The 20,995-nt window shown below is 41.3% G+C and overlaps 2 protein-coding genes and 1 long non-coding RNA gene across 4 annotated transcripts in view; 1 reads left to right on the plus strand and 2 right to left on the minus strand.

Moving 5' to 3' along the window:
* dhx36 (DEAH (Asp-Glu-Ala-His) box polypeptide 36) overlaps positions 1-7,576 on the plus strand; it is a 146,415-nt gene extending 138,839 nt beyond the window's left edge. For both annotated transcript variants that reach the window (XM_077248126.1, XM_077248127.1), the window contains exons 24-25: positions 6,910-7,062; positions 7,163-7,576. In XM_077248126.1, the coding sequence (XP_077104241.1) occupies positions 6,910-7,062; positions 7,163-7,330 (321 nt within the window). In that variant the 3' untranslated portion in view covers positions 7,331-7,576. The remainder of the gene's footprint in view (positions 1-6,909; positions 7,063-7,162) is intronic.
* On the minus strand, positions 1,684-2,609 carry LOC143757191 (uncharacterized). The gene is made up of 3 exons (XR_013210430.1): positions 2,263-2,609; positions 2,053-2,115; positions 1,684-1,936 (listed from the first exon to the last, which is right to left on the minus strand). It is a non-coding gene; the product is annotated as an uncharacterized LOC143757191 (long non-coding RNA).
* A 390-nt stretch (positions 7,577-7,966) lies between the features above and the next one.
* Positions 7,967-20,995, minus strand: part of LOC143757179 (rho guanine nucleotide exchange factor 26-like) — a 179,811-nt gene continuing 166,782 nt past the window's right edge. Inside the window, exons 13-15 of the mRNA XM_077248128.1 lie at positions 10,259-10,326; positions 9,485-9,586; positions 7,967-8,299 (exon numbers count right to left, since the gene is read on the minus strand). Of these exons, the coding sequence (XP_077104243.1) occupies positions 8,157-8,299; positions 9,485-9,586; positions 10,259-10,326 (313 nt within the window). The 3' untranslated portion in view covers positions 7,967-8,156. The remainder of the gene's footprint in view (positions 8,300-9,484; positions 9,587-10,258; positions 10,327-20,995) is intronic.

A 20,995-nucleotide genomic window follows, 5' to 3' on the forward strand; every position in this document is an offset into this window, starting at 1 on the left:
TCATTTTCCTAAGTACAGTTTAAGGTTAGGAAAACTTTACCTTAAGAGTAACGCGGACAAAAAAAGACGACATGGCTGAATTTATGGAACCAATTGAAGATAATTATGTGCCAAGAAGAATTTTTAGGGATAGGGAGAACCCTTTGGATCATCTTAGCGATGAAAAACTGCTTCGAGAATATCGATTTAATCGCCGCGGAATCTATGAAATTGCTGACAAACTGGAAGGCGACCTTGGCCATGTTACCCAGCGCAACCACTCACTACCCTCTGTGCTTCAGTTACTTATAGCACTTCGGTTCTTTGCAACTGGGAGTTTCCAGTCTGTAGTGGGAGATGTTTTCCACGTTCATAAGTCGTCCGTCAGTAGAGTTATTCACAGGGTTGCAGGGGCCCTTTGCCGTCATTTAAGCCAAACCGTGACGTTTCCATCTGGTGTTGAACTTGATGTCATTCAAACCTCTTTTTTTCGGAAAGCGGGGTTTCCTCGAATAAGTGGTGTAATTGACGGCACACATGTCAGAATTCAAGCGTCCCGCACGCACGAAGATCAGTATGTGAACAGGAAAAATTACCATTCTGTTAATGTGCAGTTAGTGTGTGACCATCTGTGCAGAATAAGAAATGTCGTTGCATCGTGGCCAGGGAGTACACATGACTCTAGGATTTTGACAGAGAGTAAGATCGGGAGAGATTTTGAAGCTGGAATGCACGGTGGTCTTCTGCTCGGTGACAGTGGTTACCCCTGCCGACCATGGCTCATGACGCCCTTCATGAATTGCCTTAACGCTGCGCAGGCATGTATTTAATAATGTTACAGACAACTAAGATGTACAAATTATATCAACTTGATATTAAACTGACTTGAAAAAAAAATCCTCTTTACTAACTTTAAAAAAACATAAACTGAACGTAAAAACATAGGCCATATGTTGTCTAACTTATTGATATTTTTTTGTGTATTAAAATGTATTTTGACTTGTTGATAATTATGGTTATTCTTTGGTCCTGTAGGAAAGATACAACAGTGCGTTGACTCACACAAGGTCGATAGTTGAGAGGACGATCGGACAGCTTAAACGGAGATTTCACTGTCTCCACAGTGAACTGCGCGTTGAGCCTCCAAGGGCTTGCAAAATTATTGTCGCCTGCGTTGTTCTTTTTAACATGTCCAAGATGTATTCTGCCTTCGAAGAGGAAGATGAGCTCGAAGAAGAGGGTAATGAAGCAGAAGAGGCTCATGAAGCAAATCTTCTGCAGCAAGATTTCCAACAGGCTGGATTTGTTGTCAGAGATGCCATCGTAAATGCATTCTTTAATTAGCAGGCCTAGTATGACCAATAGTTGTAGGCTAATATTTAAATATATATATATATATATATATATATATATATATATATATATATATATATATATATATATATATATATAGCAGCAGTAGTAATATTATTAATAAAATGTATTATTAGCCTATTACAATAATTATTATTAATGTTAATGATACAATGTATATAGTAGGTTAGCAGTTGCAAGTTAATGTAATGATTTATAAATTATAATTTATAGGCTAGTGTTGTTTAGTATTAATATTTTATAAATATATTAGCTATATTGTATTTTGCTATTATTATTGGAATTTTGTTAATATATTTGTCCTTGTAATTACATAAATAAATACAAAACTTTTCAGATATGTCATAAAATGTATTTATAATAATATATTTATTCGTCAAGTGATGTTATTGTTATTTTCCCTTCACTTTGTAGTTGCAACAGTTTGTTGTTAAGAATTATGTTGTAAAGGTCTTGATTTTCCTTCTCCTTTTTAATTTTTTCGATCTCCAATTGCAGCTTTGTTTTTTGTAGCTGTAGGACGTCTCTCTGCAGTTCCAGCACTTCTTCTCTTGTAGAGGCTGGAGAGGGTAGTTGCGTCTTTCTGCAATTCACAAGTGTTTTGGAGGAATTATGAAATATAATATAATAAATAATATTGGGGCTGTTCTAAGTCAAATTAACAAAACTAAAATAATTGTTAACTAATAAATAACTCACTTTGTTGCCTGGTTTGGCGTACTGCTGGCGCTCTGTCGGTGTTGCTTTGATTGCTGGAAAGGTCTAACGCGTGAAACAAAGAAATACCAATCAAAATTTATATTTATATACAAATAAAAATATTTTATTACTACGCCTGTCGTGATTTTCATATCGTTTATCCCCATAGAGATACATTTTATTTAATTTAAGACAATAATGTTCTCTCACTCCGTGTTACATTCCTCTGGTTGAGTCACTTCACTCTCTAAGCCGCCAGGGATGCCAGCCAGGACAGGTGAGTCCGCCCCAAGGATGTCTTGGACCAGTTTAGTTGTCTCTGATAATTCTGTTGGCGGTGGTCCTCCACCTACAGTTTTGTTATCGTTAGCTCTCGGTGCGTGCGAAGAAAATAGAGAAAAAACTAAGAGCGTTTTTTTTCTTACCAGTTTTGTTGGACTCCCTCTTATGAATGCTTATTTCTTTTTTTGCCCCCACAGAGATGTTTTCATATTTTTTAATTACCTCTGAAACCGTCCTCTTTACTCCTAAGTTCCGTGCATTAATTTTCTCGGTTATTTCCTGTTTATTTTTTTTGCCAGCAGTTATGACGGGATTAAATTTGCTTCTTAAAATTCCTTTTCTTTTCCCATATTCATCTAGAAGAATACACTTCTCATCCTCAGTCCAGTTTGGCTTTCTTTTTTTGTTTTCCTTATCCATTTCTTTAGGCTATTCGTTGTTTTAAAGCTCCTAGGTTAATGTGTATAGGAGCGTATCTATGGCAACGATAGATTTTTATAACGGCAAACCTGGATCGCTGCCGTGAAACACTTAACGGTTTCCCTTACCTAAGAGAACTCATTAAGGGATTATATGCAACACCCTTAAATCATTCCCTTAGTTAAGGGGAAATCACGCCTTAAGTCCCACACTTAAGGGAAAAACTTAAGGTGCTTTATGCAACCGGGCACAGGAACACACTCTTGTATATGCCGATCCAGAGCATCCCAAACATGCTCAATGGGTGACATGTCTGGTGAGTATGCTGCTCATGCAACTGAGGTGTTTTCAGCTTCCAGGAATTGTGTACAGATCCTTGCAATATGGGGCCGTGCATTACCATGCTGTAACATTGAGTGATGGTCGTTGATGAATGGCACAACAATAGGCCTCAGGATCTCGTCACAGTATCTCTGTGCATTCAAAATGCCATCAATAAAATGCACCTGTGTTCATTGTCCATAACATACTCCTGCCCATACCATAACCCCACCGCCACCATGGGCCACTCGATCCACAGCGTTGACATCAGCAAACCGCTCACCCACACGACACCATACACGCTGTCTGCCATCTGCCCTGTACAGTGAAAACCGGGATTCATCCGTGAAGAGAACACCTCTCCAAAGTGCCAGACGCCATCGAATGTGAGCATTTGCCCACTCAAGTTGGTTACGGCCAGTGTTGGGAAGGATACTTTCAAAACGTATTTCGTTACAGAATACAGAATACATGCCCAAAAATGTAATTTGTAACGTATTCCGTTACGTTACTCAATCTGAGTAACGTATTCTAAATACTTGGATTACTTCCACATTGAATTGCATTTTATAAGTGTAGGAATGCGGCCATCAAATCCTGCTTGCTAAACAGACCTATTCTGGTGTTTTTTCTGTTCCAACTGGCTGAATGTGTTAGGCCCATGCCTCCCTGAAAGTGCAATATATTATAATTTGCCATAGAAGAACAAAGACTATGTATGTTGCGGTCACCGGTGCGGTAATGAGGTGGTGACGCGTTCATGTAACATGTAAAGGTGGCGCTGCCAATAAAGCACCTAAAAGCTGTCACAAAGAACCGGGAAAAAATAGCCTAATGACTGAATATGTTAGTGTCGGCTGCAAAGATGAAGTTGACTATGCTGACTCGCGTTCTTCGCAGCACCCTAGTGAACGCGCCGGAGAGAAATGCACATTTCATACGGATTACATAAACAGAGAGCAGTCTGTTTTCTTTCGTTTTGAATTGTTCTGTTTAAAAGTAGACATGTCTGTGAGGCAAGTAGGCTAGCCTACCTTATACGGTAAGTTTCGGTTCATCGATGAGACTAGCCCCAGTTCACGCACCGGCGCCTCCGTGCCGTGATATCTATTGTCTGCTATATTTACAACTTATTTATTTATTCCAGGCAATTGGTTGATGAAACATTGATTAAAATTAACATACAATTAATACAAATCGAAATTCACTTTAAAGAAAGGCTTTGTGCATCTGTTTGATGTCTCTGTGAAAGTTTTAAAGCAGTCTCTTAGTGCTGCTTTCAGAGTGGTCACGTCCGTAACATTGTTTTTTCCTCATAAATGCTAACAAGAAAAATAAAATAAAATAAAATAAAATGAATATTTTATGTTCTGTGGAGAGCCAACCCTTCTTCATCCGGTGGGTATTACTTTTGCTTTGCGCAGTAGCCTAATTCACAGAAGTAGCCTACTAAAAAACATTTGGCCTAAAAGTTAAATATTTTTTGTGTCACGCATGTTTATTTCCCTCATATTAAATATAAAACGCATGTGTAGACATATTTTTTCTAATGTCTGGACTCCATTATTAAGGGAGTATGGATATATAAACAGACATTTCGATATATTCGTATAAATGCATTTTCTGAGAATTTATATTTCAAGTTTTGACTGCAAATGTCACGTCCAACGCAATTGCTAAATTTTAAATAATTATTCCGCAACTAGTTTTGTGTTGTAGGTCTACGTATTTTATAGCCTAATGTTAAATTCAAATAATACTAATAGTAATTTAAAGATGTGTTAGCATTGGTTCTGGACGGGAAGGATAACTCTGGGAGTTGGAAGGAGTGGGTCGCGATTCTGCCTTCTCACACGCGACACAGGTTCATGGATCTGAGTGTCGCGATTTCGGTTTCATATCGCATATCGTTACAGCCCTGTAGCTTGTAGCCTACCTGATACAACTATAAAATAGCAAGGTGACCAGTAAAACGACAGCAGACGACTACCCCTGGCTAATAAAAAAAAACTTATATTTAATAACTATTAAAAACTAATAACTTATAAACAGTTACATTTGTTCTCCTTTCTCTTTCTTTAATGTGAAATGCTGTTTGAATTTCAAAGATAGAAACGCATTCTTGCCCTGGCTCTGTTGTCCCGGCTCATTCTCTACCTCTAGCTCCCACTTCTCCTCTTCCGACTCCATTGTGACTGATCACGCAAACCGCTTATTTTTTTCGTTTTCATATTGGGGCTTCTGGGAAATGCATGGAGTTGCCTTAATTTATTTAGAGAGTGAATAAACTCATGAAACAGAAAAGTATCGTCATGTAATCCATTGATCTCAACAATGTAACTTTATTCTAAATACCAACTATTTAAATTGTAACTGTAACGGAATACAGTTACTCATAATTTGTATTCTGAATACGTAACGCCGGTACATGTATTCCGTTACTCCCCAACACTGGTTACGGCGACGAACTGCAATCAAGTCGAGACCCCGATGAGGACGACGAGCATGCAGATGAGCTTCCCTGAGACAGTTTATGACAGTTTGTGCAGAAATTCTTAGGTTATGCAAACCGATTGTTGCAGAAGCTGTCCGGGTGGCTGGTCTCAGACGATCTTGGAGGTGAAGATGCTGGATGTGGAGGTCCTGGGCTGGTGTGGTTACACGTGGTCTGCGTTTGTGAGGCCGGTTGGATGTACTGCCAAATTCTCTGAAATGCCTTTGGAGACGGCTTATGGTAGAGAAATTAACATTCAATTCATGGGCAACAGCTCTGGTGGACATTCCTGCTGTCAGCATGCCAAATGCTCTCAAAACTTGCGACATCTGTGGCACTGTGCTGTGTGATAAAACTGCACATTTTAGAGTGGCCTTTTATTATGGCCAGCCTAAGGCACACCTGTGCAATAGTCATGCTGTCTAATCAGCATCTTGATATGTCACACCTGTGAGGTGGATGGATTATCTCGGCAAAGGAGAATTGCTCACTAACACAGATTTAGACAGATTCGTGAACAATATTTGAGAGAAATAGGCCTTTTGTGTTCATAGAACAAAATTATAAATGCAACACTTTTGTTTTTGCCCCCATTTTTCATGAGCTGAACTCAAAGATCTAAGACATTTTCTGTGCGTGTGTATATTTATGTGTATATATATATATATATATATATATATATATAATGTATGTATATGTGTGTGTGTGTGTGTGTGTGTGTGTGTGTGTGTGTGTGTGTGTGTGTGTGTGTGTGTGTGTGTGTGTGTGTGTGTGTGTGTGTGTGTGTGTGTGTGTATGTATGTATGTATGTATGTATGTATGTAGGTTGGGAATTTACAGACTGATCTCATGAAATGGCGTATGTATGACACGCCAATTCGTATTTCCATTTTTGGCGTGCTATCAACACGCATAATCGCTTTTCAGCGTGTTTATCAATGCCTTTGACTTAACGTTATATTACTGTATTATGTATATATAGATATATGACCTACCCCAACCCCGTCCCTAAACCTACCCGTCACTGGGGTTAATACCATTTATGAGTGTTCTCCTACCATCCTAGGAAAAAAAAGATCGCTCCACAGATGTAGATATAGATTTTGCTTCGTTTCGCTCGGACATTTAACGGCGTACACATACACGCGGAATCACTCGGACATTTAATGGCGTAGACATACACGCAAAAGATTTCGGCGTGGACATACACGCGGATAGCTCAAAATGCATATAGATAACACGCCACTTGACTTGAAAGTGGCGTGTATGTTTACGCAAAGTCATGATGTCATGTTGGAATTTAAATTTGTTTGATTTCTTTTCCTTTTTTTTCCCTAAAGATCTTCCTCTACGACTGCACCGAGGTGTCTCCATTTTCATTGCTGTTCTTCGGAGGAGATATTTCCATCCAGAGGGACCAGGACCAAGAGACCATCGCCGTGGATGAGTGGATTGTATTTCAGTCTCCGGCGCGCATTGCTCACCTAGTCAAGGTTTGTGTTAATTTGACATGTTTTTGTTTCATATGCCACACTTGACAGGGCACTCAGTGATGGATTGCAATTATACTTCAAATTTATTCTTTAAATTTAGGAGCTGAGGAAGGAGCTGGACGTGTTACTGGAGGAGAAGATAAAAAGTCCACTTCCTGTGGACTGGAATGACCGGCGGTCTAAAGATTGTGCCGTCATCTCTGCCATAATCGACCTCATCACCACACAGGAAACCCCTGCTGAAGACCACAGGAGAGGCAGCCAGTGAGCGCAACCACCAGCAGCTTATTTATTTCACTGACATTTAGCTGCCACAGCGAAGACTGATCTGCTCTCACAGATGTGTGGATACCCACTCTGATCTTTTTTTGTTGTTGTTGTGTTGGAGTGTTGGAATAAATGCTTACAAACATTAAAGATAAGAGAACTTTTTTGTCACTTTTTTTATTTTAGCATTGGCTTGAGTTATTGTATGCTTTCTTTACAGTAATTAATTAAATTTGCCATAATATAATCCATTTGTCTATGGAGATCTTTCATTCATAATCTCACTTTATACAAACATACATATAGGTCAAGTGAAAGTTTAAGGAATTAAATATCTTTACTCTTTAAATGCATATAAAAACATCTTGAATATGAATCTATATACTGATTATTTCTATTGATTAGTTTACAAATTGAGTATATCTGATACATATTTACATTAGGCATGATTTTACATTTTCCCTGAGAGTCAGTTATGAAAATGAATAAGCGAGTGAACATCGCTGTGCCGCTATAAAACTTTCCTTCACTTTAAATAGGGACTCCATTTCCACGAAATGTTACTTAGCGACAGGTTCACTGTTCAAAACTTGGAAAAAAGCATATTTTTGTGAAGGACAAAAAAAACAACCTCTTATTTTAAAATGAGCCCTGAGCTCAGTTTATAATCACAATAAATCACTGTTGGATAAAGCAGACTTCCATATGGTGTGTATTTTATCCTTTGTATCCCCTTTTGAAGCAACTAAAGCAGTTACTGCACTGCTGTGGTTCGAGTTCATCCACAGTTTTATCATGTGCTTGAGCATTCCTCAGGAGGTAATGTCTCAGACATTGGTCTCTAGGCTTTGCAGACGGTCCATCCGCTGCATGTTTTTCTCGATGGTCACCTGACAGGTGATGAGTTCAGCACACTCAGCTAGGAACCAGCCCCTCTCTCCATCCCGCAGACGCTCTCCTTCATACCAGCCTGAAACCACCGACAGACATCAATTGAGATTCTTGTGTACACAAACCAGACACTGAACAAAGGAAAAATATTTGACTACAAATAAACAAAATCTGCTGTCAGAGCCATGGCTTCGCGGTCAGTAACATGAATGTGCCATTTCTTATAGCACTTCCCCCTTATTTCCTTTGTATTGCACACTTTCTTTTTTTGCCAGTTTCTTTTATTAAGAACAAAACAAGAGTCTAGAATTTTGCTTGAAGCTGGTTAATAACTGTGCAGCTGTTAAGTTTTAAGAGTTGGGTATCAACGTGATGAACTAAAGTAGTGCTGGGATATAAACACTTTTTCTACTTCAAATTGCTCTCCTTTGAGTATTGTAGAGAGCTTTTGGAAAGGATGAAATGTTAAAAAATAAAACAGCCTGCTTTCAACTGTCTTTTGTATATTTAATGGCCATTAAAAGATTCAAGGGGCCTTTGAAGCCCTATCCCATGAGCCCTGGCCTTTCAACATGAAAGCCAGCCAATGAGCAGAAGCCATTGCGAGACCATCGCTTGACCGTCTGACCAGCACCATCAAAACTGAGACCTTCAGCTGAGCTTCACATGAAAAGACATCCCTGTGGTTACAGGACTACTCATTCTGGGACAATAATCATTATCCAATAAACACAGAACTGTTCTCCAGAGAACTTTAACACAAGCAAGAGGTCAGATTTGTGTAGAGAATTTAGAAAATAGAAACTACCAACTCTGTTGCTTGAAGAAAGATTCTTTAAAGCAGTGATTCTCAACCTTTTTGACTCCAAACAGACTAATTTGATAAGTGATAGTAAATACTAGAGGAAAAATCCAGGTCCGGCTTTCTTTCTCTGTATCTTTGATTTGGTGTAGTTTTATAAACATCATAGTAAATAAATAAAAATCTGAACTGCTGTTTGAAAACATGTACAATTGTTTGATAATGTTTCTTTGTGCAGTGTCAGAAATGAAAAGTTGTGCAAGTTGCTGCCCTTGTGTGTGTGTTTTTATTACGACATTTTGAACAATAAACAAAACTCTCAAAGAGTGAAAAGGCATTTTCATTCAGTCTGTCTGCTGCTTTTTTATTTTGTATTGATTTGAACAGACATATTGAATGCCAAAATCAGACTGAATTATCGTTTTGGTGTGAGGAATGGAAGAATAAGGGGGGTGATCTCACCGTCCACTATCTGTGACAGCAACACCACATCAGCGACCTGTAGAGAGAGCTCATCCGGCTGCCTGGCTGTGTACGTCCTCGTCACCTCCACCTGCATGGCGTCTAACACAGAAATACACACATTTATCACTTTAACAAAAATAAAGTGACACTATGACAATCTAGTCACTAAATATTCCTCCTTCAGTGTAATTTTCATTTATCGTTTTACTATCCACCTGGCAAAAATCATAAGCTTATAGAAAATTAAATTAAATTTGAGACATCGTTCAGGAAAAACACAGTTTAGTAATAGTAACAGCGATTGTCGAATTGATTAGCAGTAGCTGAGGGGGGGGGGGGGGGGGGGTGATGGCGCAGTGGATAAGACACATGCCTTCGGTGTGAGAGACACCAATGTGTCCCTGAGAAAGACGCTCAACACCTAGTTGCTCCACAGGTGTGCAACCTCTGACATAGGTGCTTTCCTGTAGCTTAAACAGTAGAGCGTTGGCACGTGCAACGCCAAGGTCATGGGTTCATTTCCCAGGGAAAGCAAGAACTGATAAGAATGTAAATGTGTATACTTGAAATGCAATGTAAGTCGCTTTGGATAAAAGCATCTGCCAAATGCATAAATGTAATGCAAATGTAATGTATATAGCAATTGTAAGACGCTTTGGATAAAAGCGTCAGCTAAATGAATGAATGTAAATGTAGCAGCTGAGTAGTGTCGCTGTAATACTCTCCATGGCCAGAGGGTGGCACTGTTTTGCCGAGGCTGGTTAAACTCACTCATTCTGTCATTCTTGTTGTCACTGTTGTTCCTTCCCAGAGCGCTGATCCACCGGGCTCTCTCATTTCTGTCACCAAAAAAACACCATGATTAATTGATAACCACAGAAGTTTTTTTTTTTTTTTTTTTTTTTTTTAAACCAAATAAAAGGCCACTCTTTTTTCACATTCCATTATTGTTCTGGACCATTCAAAGACACACACCCCCAAACTCGGGTACAGAAGCAGGTAAAGTTACTAGGAGAAACCTGACCTCGGTGCTGAAGCATTCATTACATTCAGTATAAGAAGCATCTGTTCGCTCTTGTAAGCTCTTTTGTGTTTTTTCAGTTTCAGTGTGAACATGCAGCCACTTTCATACAAAAAGAAAGAAAGAAAGAAGAGATTGGTGATGCCATAATTTTTTTACTCTTTCAATCCTTGAATGATTTGAGCTGTGACGTACATGAGTCAAATTCAGCACAAATATCCCACAATAAACATTGTATTAGGAAAGCAGAAAGACACAAGTGGGTCATCTGCCAGAAACTACTCCTTTGTTTAATAAGATTTCCTATTAAGTTGTGAGAGGAAAATACTGAAAACCAGGGGAAACATTTTCAGAGCTGACCTGCATTCGAGCTCCTAAAGTGAGTCAGCTAGACTGTGGGATGTTTAGCACAACTGCAGCGCACACAGACGCCAGTCTCATATTAAGTCTCATATTACGAACTGAGCTGACCAGCTACATGAGTCATGCTTGGCTCATTCTGGTCCCGTTTACAGCTGAAGGGGTCACAAAGGCCTCTCCTGTTCCATTACCGGGAATCTTAATGAGCGTGATTGTGTAGTGATTCATTCATTGACTAATTAGTGTTTATAAAGTAATTAGTGTTTAATAGAGTCACTGACAAAGAGTGGAGGAAAGAACATGGGAAATCTTATATAATCTTATATAAATCTTAGCATAATTAAAAGATTACAATAAAATTGTAATATACATATATATATATATATTTATATATACATACACACACACACACACACAAACACAATATATACATTTTGTACAATTAATGCATTTATTCACCAAGAATGCATTAAATTGATCAAAATTCTTTCTAACTTTCTATTTATCAAAGAATCCAGGAAAAAAAGGTATCACTAGAATATACATTTCCTGAAGAAAATGTGACTGGTGCTTGCAGTGGCAAAACTCGCCCCTCGGTTGCTAGGGTCTGGTACATGATTGCATACGAGCCAACAAACATGTCTGTAAGATGTTCTGGTGCTGAGATATGCCTTTTTCATGTTGTTCAGGTGGTTGCTAGGGTGTTTTGGGTGGTTGCTAGGCAGTTGCTATGGTATTCTGGGTGGTTGCTAGGCGGTTGCTAGGGTGTTATGGGTGGTTGTTATGGTGTTGCTAGGTGGTTGCTAGGGTATTCTGGGTGGTCGCTAGGGTGTTCTGGGTGGTTGCTATGGTGTTGCTAGGGTGTTCTTGGTGGTTGCTATGGTGTTGCTAGGTGGTTGCTAAGGTATTCTGGGTGGTTTTTAGGCAGTTGATAGGGTAATCTGATAGGGTAATCTGGGTGGTTGCTAGGCGGTTGCTAGGGTGTTCTGGGTGGTTGCTATGGTGTTCTTAGGCGGTTGCTAGTGTGTTCTGTGTGGTTGCTAGGCGGTTGCTAGGGTGCTCTGGGTGGTTGCTTGGCGGCTGCTAGGGTATTTTGTGTGGTTGCTAGGGTGTTTCTAAGCGGTTGCTAGGGTTTTCAGGGCGGTTAAGGTATTTTTGGTGGTTACTATGGTGTTACTAGGTAGTTGGTAGTTGTCACAGATGGTTACTATGGAGTTTTTATAGAGTCCTTAAAATCTTTAGTAATGAGTGCCTTTAGTTTGGTTGCTAGGGTGCTGTAACTGGTTGCTAGGGTGTGTCTATGAAGATTTTAGTCCATTACTTATTGGCTGCTTGATAATATAAATCCTCTGAGGGAGAGAGAGAGAGGGAGAGGCGCAGGGGTGTCAGGCCTTGGTGTCTGTGTGTGTGAAAACGTCGGTTGGGATTTTGAATTTCTGAACATTCTGCAATGTTAAGTCAATGGGACTTTTTTGGCCGCTTTTTCGATCGCTTAGAAAAGTCATACCACACCTCTCTTCAATGAACTGGTCGATTTGACACCTCACTCATGGGACTGTGACAAACAGTGCGGGAGAAGTAGCGCGTCAAACTTTTATAAACCAACTTTATATCACAAAAATATTAAGCAGCACTGTTTTCAACATTGATAATAATACAAAATGTTTGTTGTGCAACAAATCAGCAATTGGAATGATTTCTGAAGGATCATGTGAAACTGATGACTGGAGTAATGATACTCAAAATTCAGCTTTGCCATAACAGGAATTAATTACATTTTAAAATATTATAAAAAAGAAAAAACTTATTTTAAATTGCAATAATATTTCACAATATTGCTGACCCCAACATTTTGTTGTGTTATTTATACCAATCAAACGGACATAAATAATATGTGCCTGAATTGTTGCAATGAGGAAACAACACATAATCAACCAAGCAAAGACATCCTTCACACACTCATTGTGCATGTCCAAATATTAAATGTGTAATGTTTGTTTTGCGGAACCTGTTTCCCTCAACCGCTTGTGTAGTTAGCATGAGAAGGGCAGCTGTCTATTCACAGCCTTGGAATCTGAGCACACATGATCACAACAGGTAGCAAAAACGCCTTCAAGCTGCTCCGAATTACACCAGCTGAATTACTCATCTTACACCCAGACACAGTGTTACACATTCCCTGAGTTAATAAAATATTCAAAATTATTTGAAAAGTCCTGCATGTATAACATTTCGATAAAACCGTTCGAGGTCAACATTCCTTTTTTTTAAATAACACCAATGCATTTAGAAAAAGAATTTTCATTTCATGCCGAATTCAGCAACACTGATCTAGCAAGCTATATTTGTCAAACACCAAAGAGGCCGGCAGCACCAGGAAGACCTCACATCTCCCACTATTACCCCTTTTCCACCAAAGCGTTTTGAGAGCCGGTTCGGAGCCAGCTCCTGCGCGCGAACCAGTTCTTTGTGTTTCGACAGCCAAAGAACCGGTTCTCGGCCAGGAAAACTGGTTCCAAAGCGGCACCAACTCTTTGCTGGACTAGAACCAGAGAACCGTTCTTTTACCACGTCATGCTTACGTCGGGGGCTGGGGGCGGGTTTAGATGTGTCCTAAACATCTTTTCTGACCGCAAAGCCAGGAGAAACATTTGCAGAAACACGATGTAGTCCTCCATTGTAATTGTTATGCTTGAAGTTGGCGCAAGCGTTTCTAGCTTTTTTTAAAAAAATTTTATTGAAAACATTATGTAAGCAAAGAAGAAAACAGTCACAAAATAGAACAAATAAACGGAGAGAAAAAAAGACAAGACAGGTGTACATAACTAATCAGAAAAGATTACATATCAAAGGAAAAGATTAAAAGACTTACATATTTCAATTGTTTTTAATGCCTTCTTGGTTCACGAGTTAGAGATAATCCCAAAGTAATGTTGTACTTGCAAGCGTTTCTAGCTGAGACGTAAAGCGACGTACACAGTGACGTAACGACGTCGTTCGCTGGGCGCTCTAGAAGTGGAAAAACAAACAGGTTCTGAGGAGGTTCGCAAGTTGAACCAACTCCGAACCAACTTTGAACCAGCACCAGTTCCGAACCTGTTCTTTTTTGGTGGAAAAGGGGTATGTCTGGTCTGCTGCATGCTGCACTGCTTCAACACGCTCCAACATGCTTCCTACAGCTGAGGGCCAACATTCCAGCCCTATCACCTTTATTTTACATGAGGTGAAAAGTTAAAAAGGCACCCAAGCACCAGTAGATGGTAGGTTTGGAAGTAAATATCAAAACTGAAAACAGAGCAAAGGAAAACATGAAGATGAATGAGGCATCTTCAAGAAATATTTTGACATTTGGCACGGAGAGTGTGCGCTATTCAAACGCAAATTATCTGAGGCAAGCCATGCAAACATGCCAACGCCCACATCAGCTGGATAAAACATCAAGTTTAATAAGAATCGTCTTTACGTTGTCTTGCTACGCTGTGAGGAATAATACTATCGTAATAATCCTGGAAAAATTACCTCAGAAGTGCTGGTAGTTTCATTTCGAGGAGCAACGGATCCAGCTGATGTAGTAAGTTATTTATTCTTAAGTGTTTTGTTCTAATATGAATATGAATTGAATCTAGTATGAATTGCGTGTCAGTGTGTGAATGAATGAATGAACGGCAGAGATGCGCAATATTTGTTCCAATATTCAAACTAATGAATCCTTACCTTTGAAATATGTATGATAAAATGTATACTTTTTAAAGTTATACTTTTTCCCCAAACTTTCTGAAAATACAGTATGAGAATTAACTGCACATTTACTAGAAATGTTTACCTTGGATATTATACAATTTGCATGCATACAAAATTTGTGAAAAATAAATAAACAAATATACATATAAATATACATATACATATATATATATATATATATATATATATATATATATATATATATATATATATATTCTACAGAATTGGTTGGAAACATCTTGAAAATATGTGTCTTCTTTCCACTGGGTACCAAAAGAAAGAATACGAGAACAATATATATATATATATATATATATATATATATAGGTCCTTCTCAAAAAATTTGCATATTGTGATAAAGTTTCTTATTTTCCATAATGTAATGATAAAAATTAAACTTTCATATACAGTCCCCTTCAAAAGTATTGGAACGGTAAGGCAAATTCCTTTGTTTTTGTTGTTCACTGAAGACATTTGGGTATAAGATCAAAAGATGAGTATGAGACAAGAGTTCAGAATTTCAGCTTTTATTTCCTGGTATTCACATCTAGATGTGTTAAACAACTCACGACATAGCACCCACTCATTTTTCAAGTGAGCAAAAGTATTGGAACAAATAATCTTAAAGTAAATAACATTTAATATTTGGTGACTTAACCCTTGCTTGCAATAACTGCCTCAAGCCTGCGACCCATCGACATCACCAAACTGCTGCATTCTTCATTTGTGATGCTATTCCAGGCTTTTACTGCAGCTTCTTTCAGTTCTTGTTTTTTTCGGGGTGTTTCTCTCTTCAGTCTCCTCTTAAGGAGGTGAAATGCATGCTCTATTGGGTTAAGGTCAGGTGATTGACATGGCCAGTCTAAAACCTTCACTTTTTTCCCCTGATGAAGTCCTTTGTTCCCTTTCAAGGGAACTGCGTCAAGCGCTGCGGGAACGCCCCTGCGTGAACGCGTCATGAAGTACTCGTGAAATCAGTCCAATGGCGTGACGAGACATCATAGGCGGGTGACGTCACTGACCAGGAAGGTATAAAGCACCCCTGAACCAAACAATGTCTGCTTGTGTGTCTTCACAAGTGCTCCATGTGAAATCGTCTGGTAATCTTGGTGTGTATTATCTTTTCTATATGGATAAGCAGCGGTTTAAGCAGTGTGTTACTCCCTGCCCTCGTTTTATCACGGGTGGGGATACACACGAGTTATGTGTGAGGTGTTTGGGGCTAGAGCATGCCCAGTCAGCCCTCGAGGGGGCAGGCTGTGAGCACTGTGAGAAGCTGGCAATGAAAACTCTCCGGTCCCGCCGAGCTCTCTTTGCAGTCTCTCTTTGGTTCTTCCGTTCGGCCTAGCACTGTCACCCCGCACGTTCACAAAGTGCATGGATGCAGCTCTGGCTCCCTTGAGACTGCAGGGCATCCGCGTGCTAAATTATATAGACGACTGGCTCATTCTGGCAAAGTCGGAACATCAGGTGGCTCAGTGTCGAGATGCTATGCTAGCTCATATGAAAACGCTGGGGCTGAGGCTAAGCATAAAGAAAAGCGTGCTAATTCCACAACAGAATACCACTTTTCTGGGCGTGGTTTGGGACACAAACACCATGAGAGCCCGTTTGGCGCCTGCCAGGATAAGATCGATCCTGGAAGCCATGCGCAGGGTAAGACTAGGCCAGTCACTCACTGTAATACAGTTTCAGAGACTTCTGGGTTTGATGGCAGCTGCGTCCAACGTGATTCCTTTTGGCCTGCTGTACATGAGACCCTTGCAGTGATGGCTCAAAACCAAGCGTTTCTCCCCGAGGGAAAATCTGTTTCGCATGATCAGAGTCACGCGGCGGTGCCTACGTGCTTTGGTAGTGTGGAAAGATCCGTGGTTCTTATCCCAGGGTCCGGTGCTGGGAGCTCCTTGTCGTCGCTTAACGCTAACGACGGATGCTTCCCTCACCTGTTGGGGGGCGACCATGAGTGGTCGCTCGGCTCGGGGTCTTTGGAGCGACCATCTGCTTTCCTGGCACATAAACCAGCTGAAGATGATGGCTGTGTTTCTGGCACTCAGACATTTTCTCCCAGACCTCAGGGGCCACCATGTCTTGGTTCGTATGGACAACACAGCGGTGGTCTCCTACATAAATCGTCAGGGGGGTTTACGATCTCGCCGACTTTGGAGGTTGGCACATCGAGTTCTGGTGTGGGCCCAGGGAAAGTTGCTATCAGTTCGAGCACTTTATATTCCGGGGTATATGAACAAGACGGCAGACTCTCTGTCGAGACAGGGAGTAGTGCCAGGGGAATGGAGACTCCACCCCGAGGTGGTGGAGCTCCTTTGGAGCCGATTCGGGCAAGCTCAGGTGGATCTGTTTGCGTCTCGAGAGACTACGCACTGTCCCCTGTATTATTCCCTAACGCATCCAGCCCCTTTGGGGTTGGATGCCATGGTACAGACATGGCCGAGGCTATGTCTTTATGCCTTTCCCCCTCTAGCATTATTACCAGGAGTTCTGGAGAGAGTACGCCGGGACGAGGTTCGGCTCTTGTTGATAGCCCCGTTCTGGCCGGGTCGAGTATGGCTGTCAGACATTGTGTCTCTCCTCGAGGGTCCTCCGTGGGAACTTCCGGTCAGGAGGGACCTTCTCTCCCAGGCGGCGGGGTCAGTATTTCACCCGTGTCCGGAGCTATGGAAACTGTGAGCCTGGCCCCTGAGGGGGTTCAGCTCATAGATTCAGGTCTCTCCACTGAGGTAGTGGAGACCATGTTGCACTCCAGAGCTCCTTCTACGAGGAGGCTTTATGCCCTAAAATGGAGAATTGTCATTGCTTGGTGTACAAGCCAGTCTGTGAATCCAGTTGACTGCCCAGTTGGTTCAGTACTAGATTTTCTTCAAGAAAAGTTTTCTTCAGGGTTGTCCCCCTCCACCTTAAAAGTGTATAAGTCAGCTATATCTGCATATCACAGTTCTGTAGAAGGGGCGTCAGTGGGGAGACACCCTTGGGTAACTCGCTTCCTCCGTGGTACTTTGAGGCTAAGGCCTGCAGCTGGCTCGAGAGTGCCAACTTGGGATTTGGCCATTGTTTTAGAGGGCCTAGCCCTGGCCCCCTTTGAGCCCATTGAAGAGGTGTCAGAGAAGTTTCTCACATTAAAAACTCTGTTCCTTCTCTCGATCTCTTCTCTTAAGAGAATCGGGGATTTACAAGCTTTGTACGTTGCTCCCTCTTGTCTTGAGTTTGCGCCTGGTATGGTGAAAGCGTTCCTGTTTCCAAAGGAAGGATACGTGCCTAAGGTCCCCACTAATGTGGCGGGTCCTATAATGCTGCAGGCCTTTTCTCCGCCTCCATTCCAGAATCCGGACCAGGAGAAATTAAATTTACTCTGCCCAGTTAGGGCTTTGGATGCTTATGTCCACAGAGCTGCCCTGTGGCGCAAGTCTGATCAACTGTTTGTGTGTTTTGGGTCCCCGAGTAAGGGGAAGCCCGCATCTAAGCAGACTTTAAGTAAGTGGATAGTCGAGGCTATTTCTCTTGCATACGAGGCGGCCGGTCATCCTTCACCACTAAAGGTCCGAGCCCACTTGACTAGGAGTATGGCTGCTTCTATGGCCCTGTTGTCAGGGGTTTCACTTCAAGAGGTATGTGATGCGGCAGGGTGGTCCTCTCCGCACACCTTTTTAAGATTTTATAACATGGACGTAGCTTCTACTCCGGGTTCTCGGGTGTTTTCTGTATAATGTGTGTTACGATTTCACATATACAGGCACTTGAGGATTATGGCGACGTGGGTATTCCGTTCCCGCAGCGCTTGACGCAGCGCGAGTTCCCTTGAAAGGGAACGTCTCAGGTTACGTATGTAACCATAGTTCCCTGAGAGGGAACGAGACGCTGTGTCGCTTTGCCATACTCCCGGCATGCCTGTGACCAACTTGTTTGACCTATCAGAAGCTGACATTGTTTGGTTCAGGGGTGCTTTATACCTTCCTGGTCAATTACGTCACCCGCCTATGACGTCTCGTCACGCCATTGGACTGATTTCACAAGTACTTCATGACGCGTTCACGCAGGGGCGTTCCCGCAGCGCTTGACGCAGCGTCTCGTTCCCTCTCAGGGAACCATGGTTACATACGTAACCTGAGACGTTTTGTTGGCAGTGTGTTTTGGGTCATAGTCCTGCTGCATGATAAACTTCCTATCAATTCATTTCTCCGTAAATTGGCAGACAAAATGTTTCTGTACACTTCTGAATTCATTCTGCTGCTACCATCATCAGTTACATCACCAATAAATATTAATGAGCCTGTTCCAGAAGCAGCCATGCATGCCCAAGCCATGACATTACCTCCACCATGCTTCACAGATGAGTTGTATGCTTCGGATCATAAGCAGTTCTTTCTTTCTCCACACTTTGGACTTTCCATCACTTTAGTAGAGATTAATCTTGGTCTCATCAGTCCATAAGATTGTGTTCCAGAACTTTTGAAGCTCATCTCTGTACTTCTTTGCATATTTCAATCTGGCCTTCCAATTCTTACTGCTGATGAGTGGTTTGCATCTTGTGGTGTGGCCTCTATATTTCTGCTCTCGGGTTTCTTCTTCGAACAGTTGATTGTGATACCTTCATCCCTGCACTTACTGATGTTTTAGGGATTTTCTTCACAGCTCTCACGATATTTCTGTCATCAACTACTGTTGTTTTCCTTGGCTGACCTGTTCGACGTCTGTTACTCAGTACACCAGTAGTTTCTTTCTTTTTCAGGACATTCCAAATTGTTGTGCTTGCTATGCCCAATGTTTGTCCAATGGCTCTGGTCGATTTTCCTTCTTTTCTCAGCTTGACAATGGCTTGCTTTTCTCCCATAGACAGCTCTCTTGTCTTTATGTTGGTTTATCCTCTTTAACAGGAAATGCTGTCTTTATAGGTTTGAACCAAGGATGAAAACTTAGACTAGTCATGCAGAGTTATTTAATGTTTGGACAATCAACCTAAAAGGCAACACCTGGGCATCTGTCAGTCACATGTTCCAATACTTTAGCTCACTTGAAAAATGAGTGGGTTCAAACAAAGGGTGGTATGTCGTGAGTTGTTTAACACATCTAGATGTGAATACCAGGAAATAAAAGCTGAAATTCTGAACTCTTGTCTCATACTCATCTTTTGATCTTAAACCCAAATGTCTTCAGTGAACAGCAAAAACAAAGGAATTTACCTTACCGTTCCAATACTTTTGGAGGGGACTGTATTTTAGATTCATTGCACACCAACTGAAATATTTCAGGTCTTTTATTGTTTTAATACTGATGATTTTGGCATACAGCTCATGAAAACCCAACATTCCTATCTCAAAAAATTAGCATATTTCATCCGACCAATAAAAGAAGTGTTTTTAATACAAAAAAAGTCAACCTTCAAATAATTATGTTCAGTTATGCACTCAATACTTGGTCGGGAATCCTTTTGCAGAAATGACTGCTTCAATGCGGCGTGGCATGGAGGCAATCAGCCTGTGGCACTGCTGAGGTGTTATGGAGGCCCAGGATGCTTTGATAGCGGCCTTAAGCTCATCCAGAGTGTTGGGTCTTGCGTCTCTCAACTTTCTCTTCACAATACCCCACAGATTCTCTATGGGGTTCAGGTCAGGAGAGTTGGCAGGCCAATTGAGCACAGTAATACCATGGTCAGTAAACCATTTACCAGTGGTTTTGGCACTGTGAGCAGGTGCCAGGTCGTGCTGAAAAATGAAATCTTCATCTCCATAAAGCTTTTCAGCAGATGGAAGCATTAAGTGCTCCAAAATCTCCTGATAGCTAGCTGCATTGACCCTGCCCTTGATAAAACACAGTGGACCAACACCAGCAGCTGACATGGCACCCCAGACCATCACTGACTGTGGGTACTTGACACTGGACTTCAGGCATTTTGGCATTTCCTTCTCCCCAGTCTTCCTCTAGACTTTGGCACCTTGATTTCCGAATGACATGCCACATTTGCTTTCATCCGAGAAAAGTACTTTGGACCACTGAGCAACAGTCCAGTGCTGCTTCTCTGTAGCCCAGGTCAGGCGCTTCTGCCGCTGTTTCTGGTTCAAAAGTGGCTTGACCTGGGGAATGCGGCAACTGTAGCCCATTTCCTGCACACGCCTGTGCACGGTGGCTCTGGATGTTTCTACTCCAGACTCAGTCCACTGCTTCCGCAGGTCCCCCAAGGTCTGGAATCGGTCCTTCTCCACAATCTTCCTCAGGGTCCGGTCACCTCTTCTCGTTGTGAAGCGTTTTTTGCCACACTTTTTCCTTCCCACAGACTTCCCACTGAGGTGCCTTGATACAGCACTCTGGGAACAGCCTATTTGTTCAGAAATTTCTTTCTGTGTCTTACCCTCTTGCTTGAGGGTGTCAATGATGGC

The sequence above is a fragment of the Siphateles boraxobius genome, unplaced genomic scaffold (assembly GCF_051911475.1).
Source record: "Siphateles boraxobius isolate OS27281-9 unplaced genomic scaffold, OSU_SipBor_1 30, whole genome shotgun sequence".
NCBI classification, from domain to species: domain Eukaryota; kingdom Metazoa; phylum Chordata; class Actinopteri; order Cypriniformes; family Leuciscidae; genus Siphateles; species Siphateles boraxobius.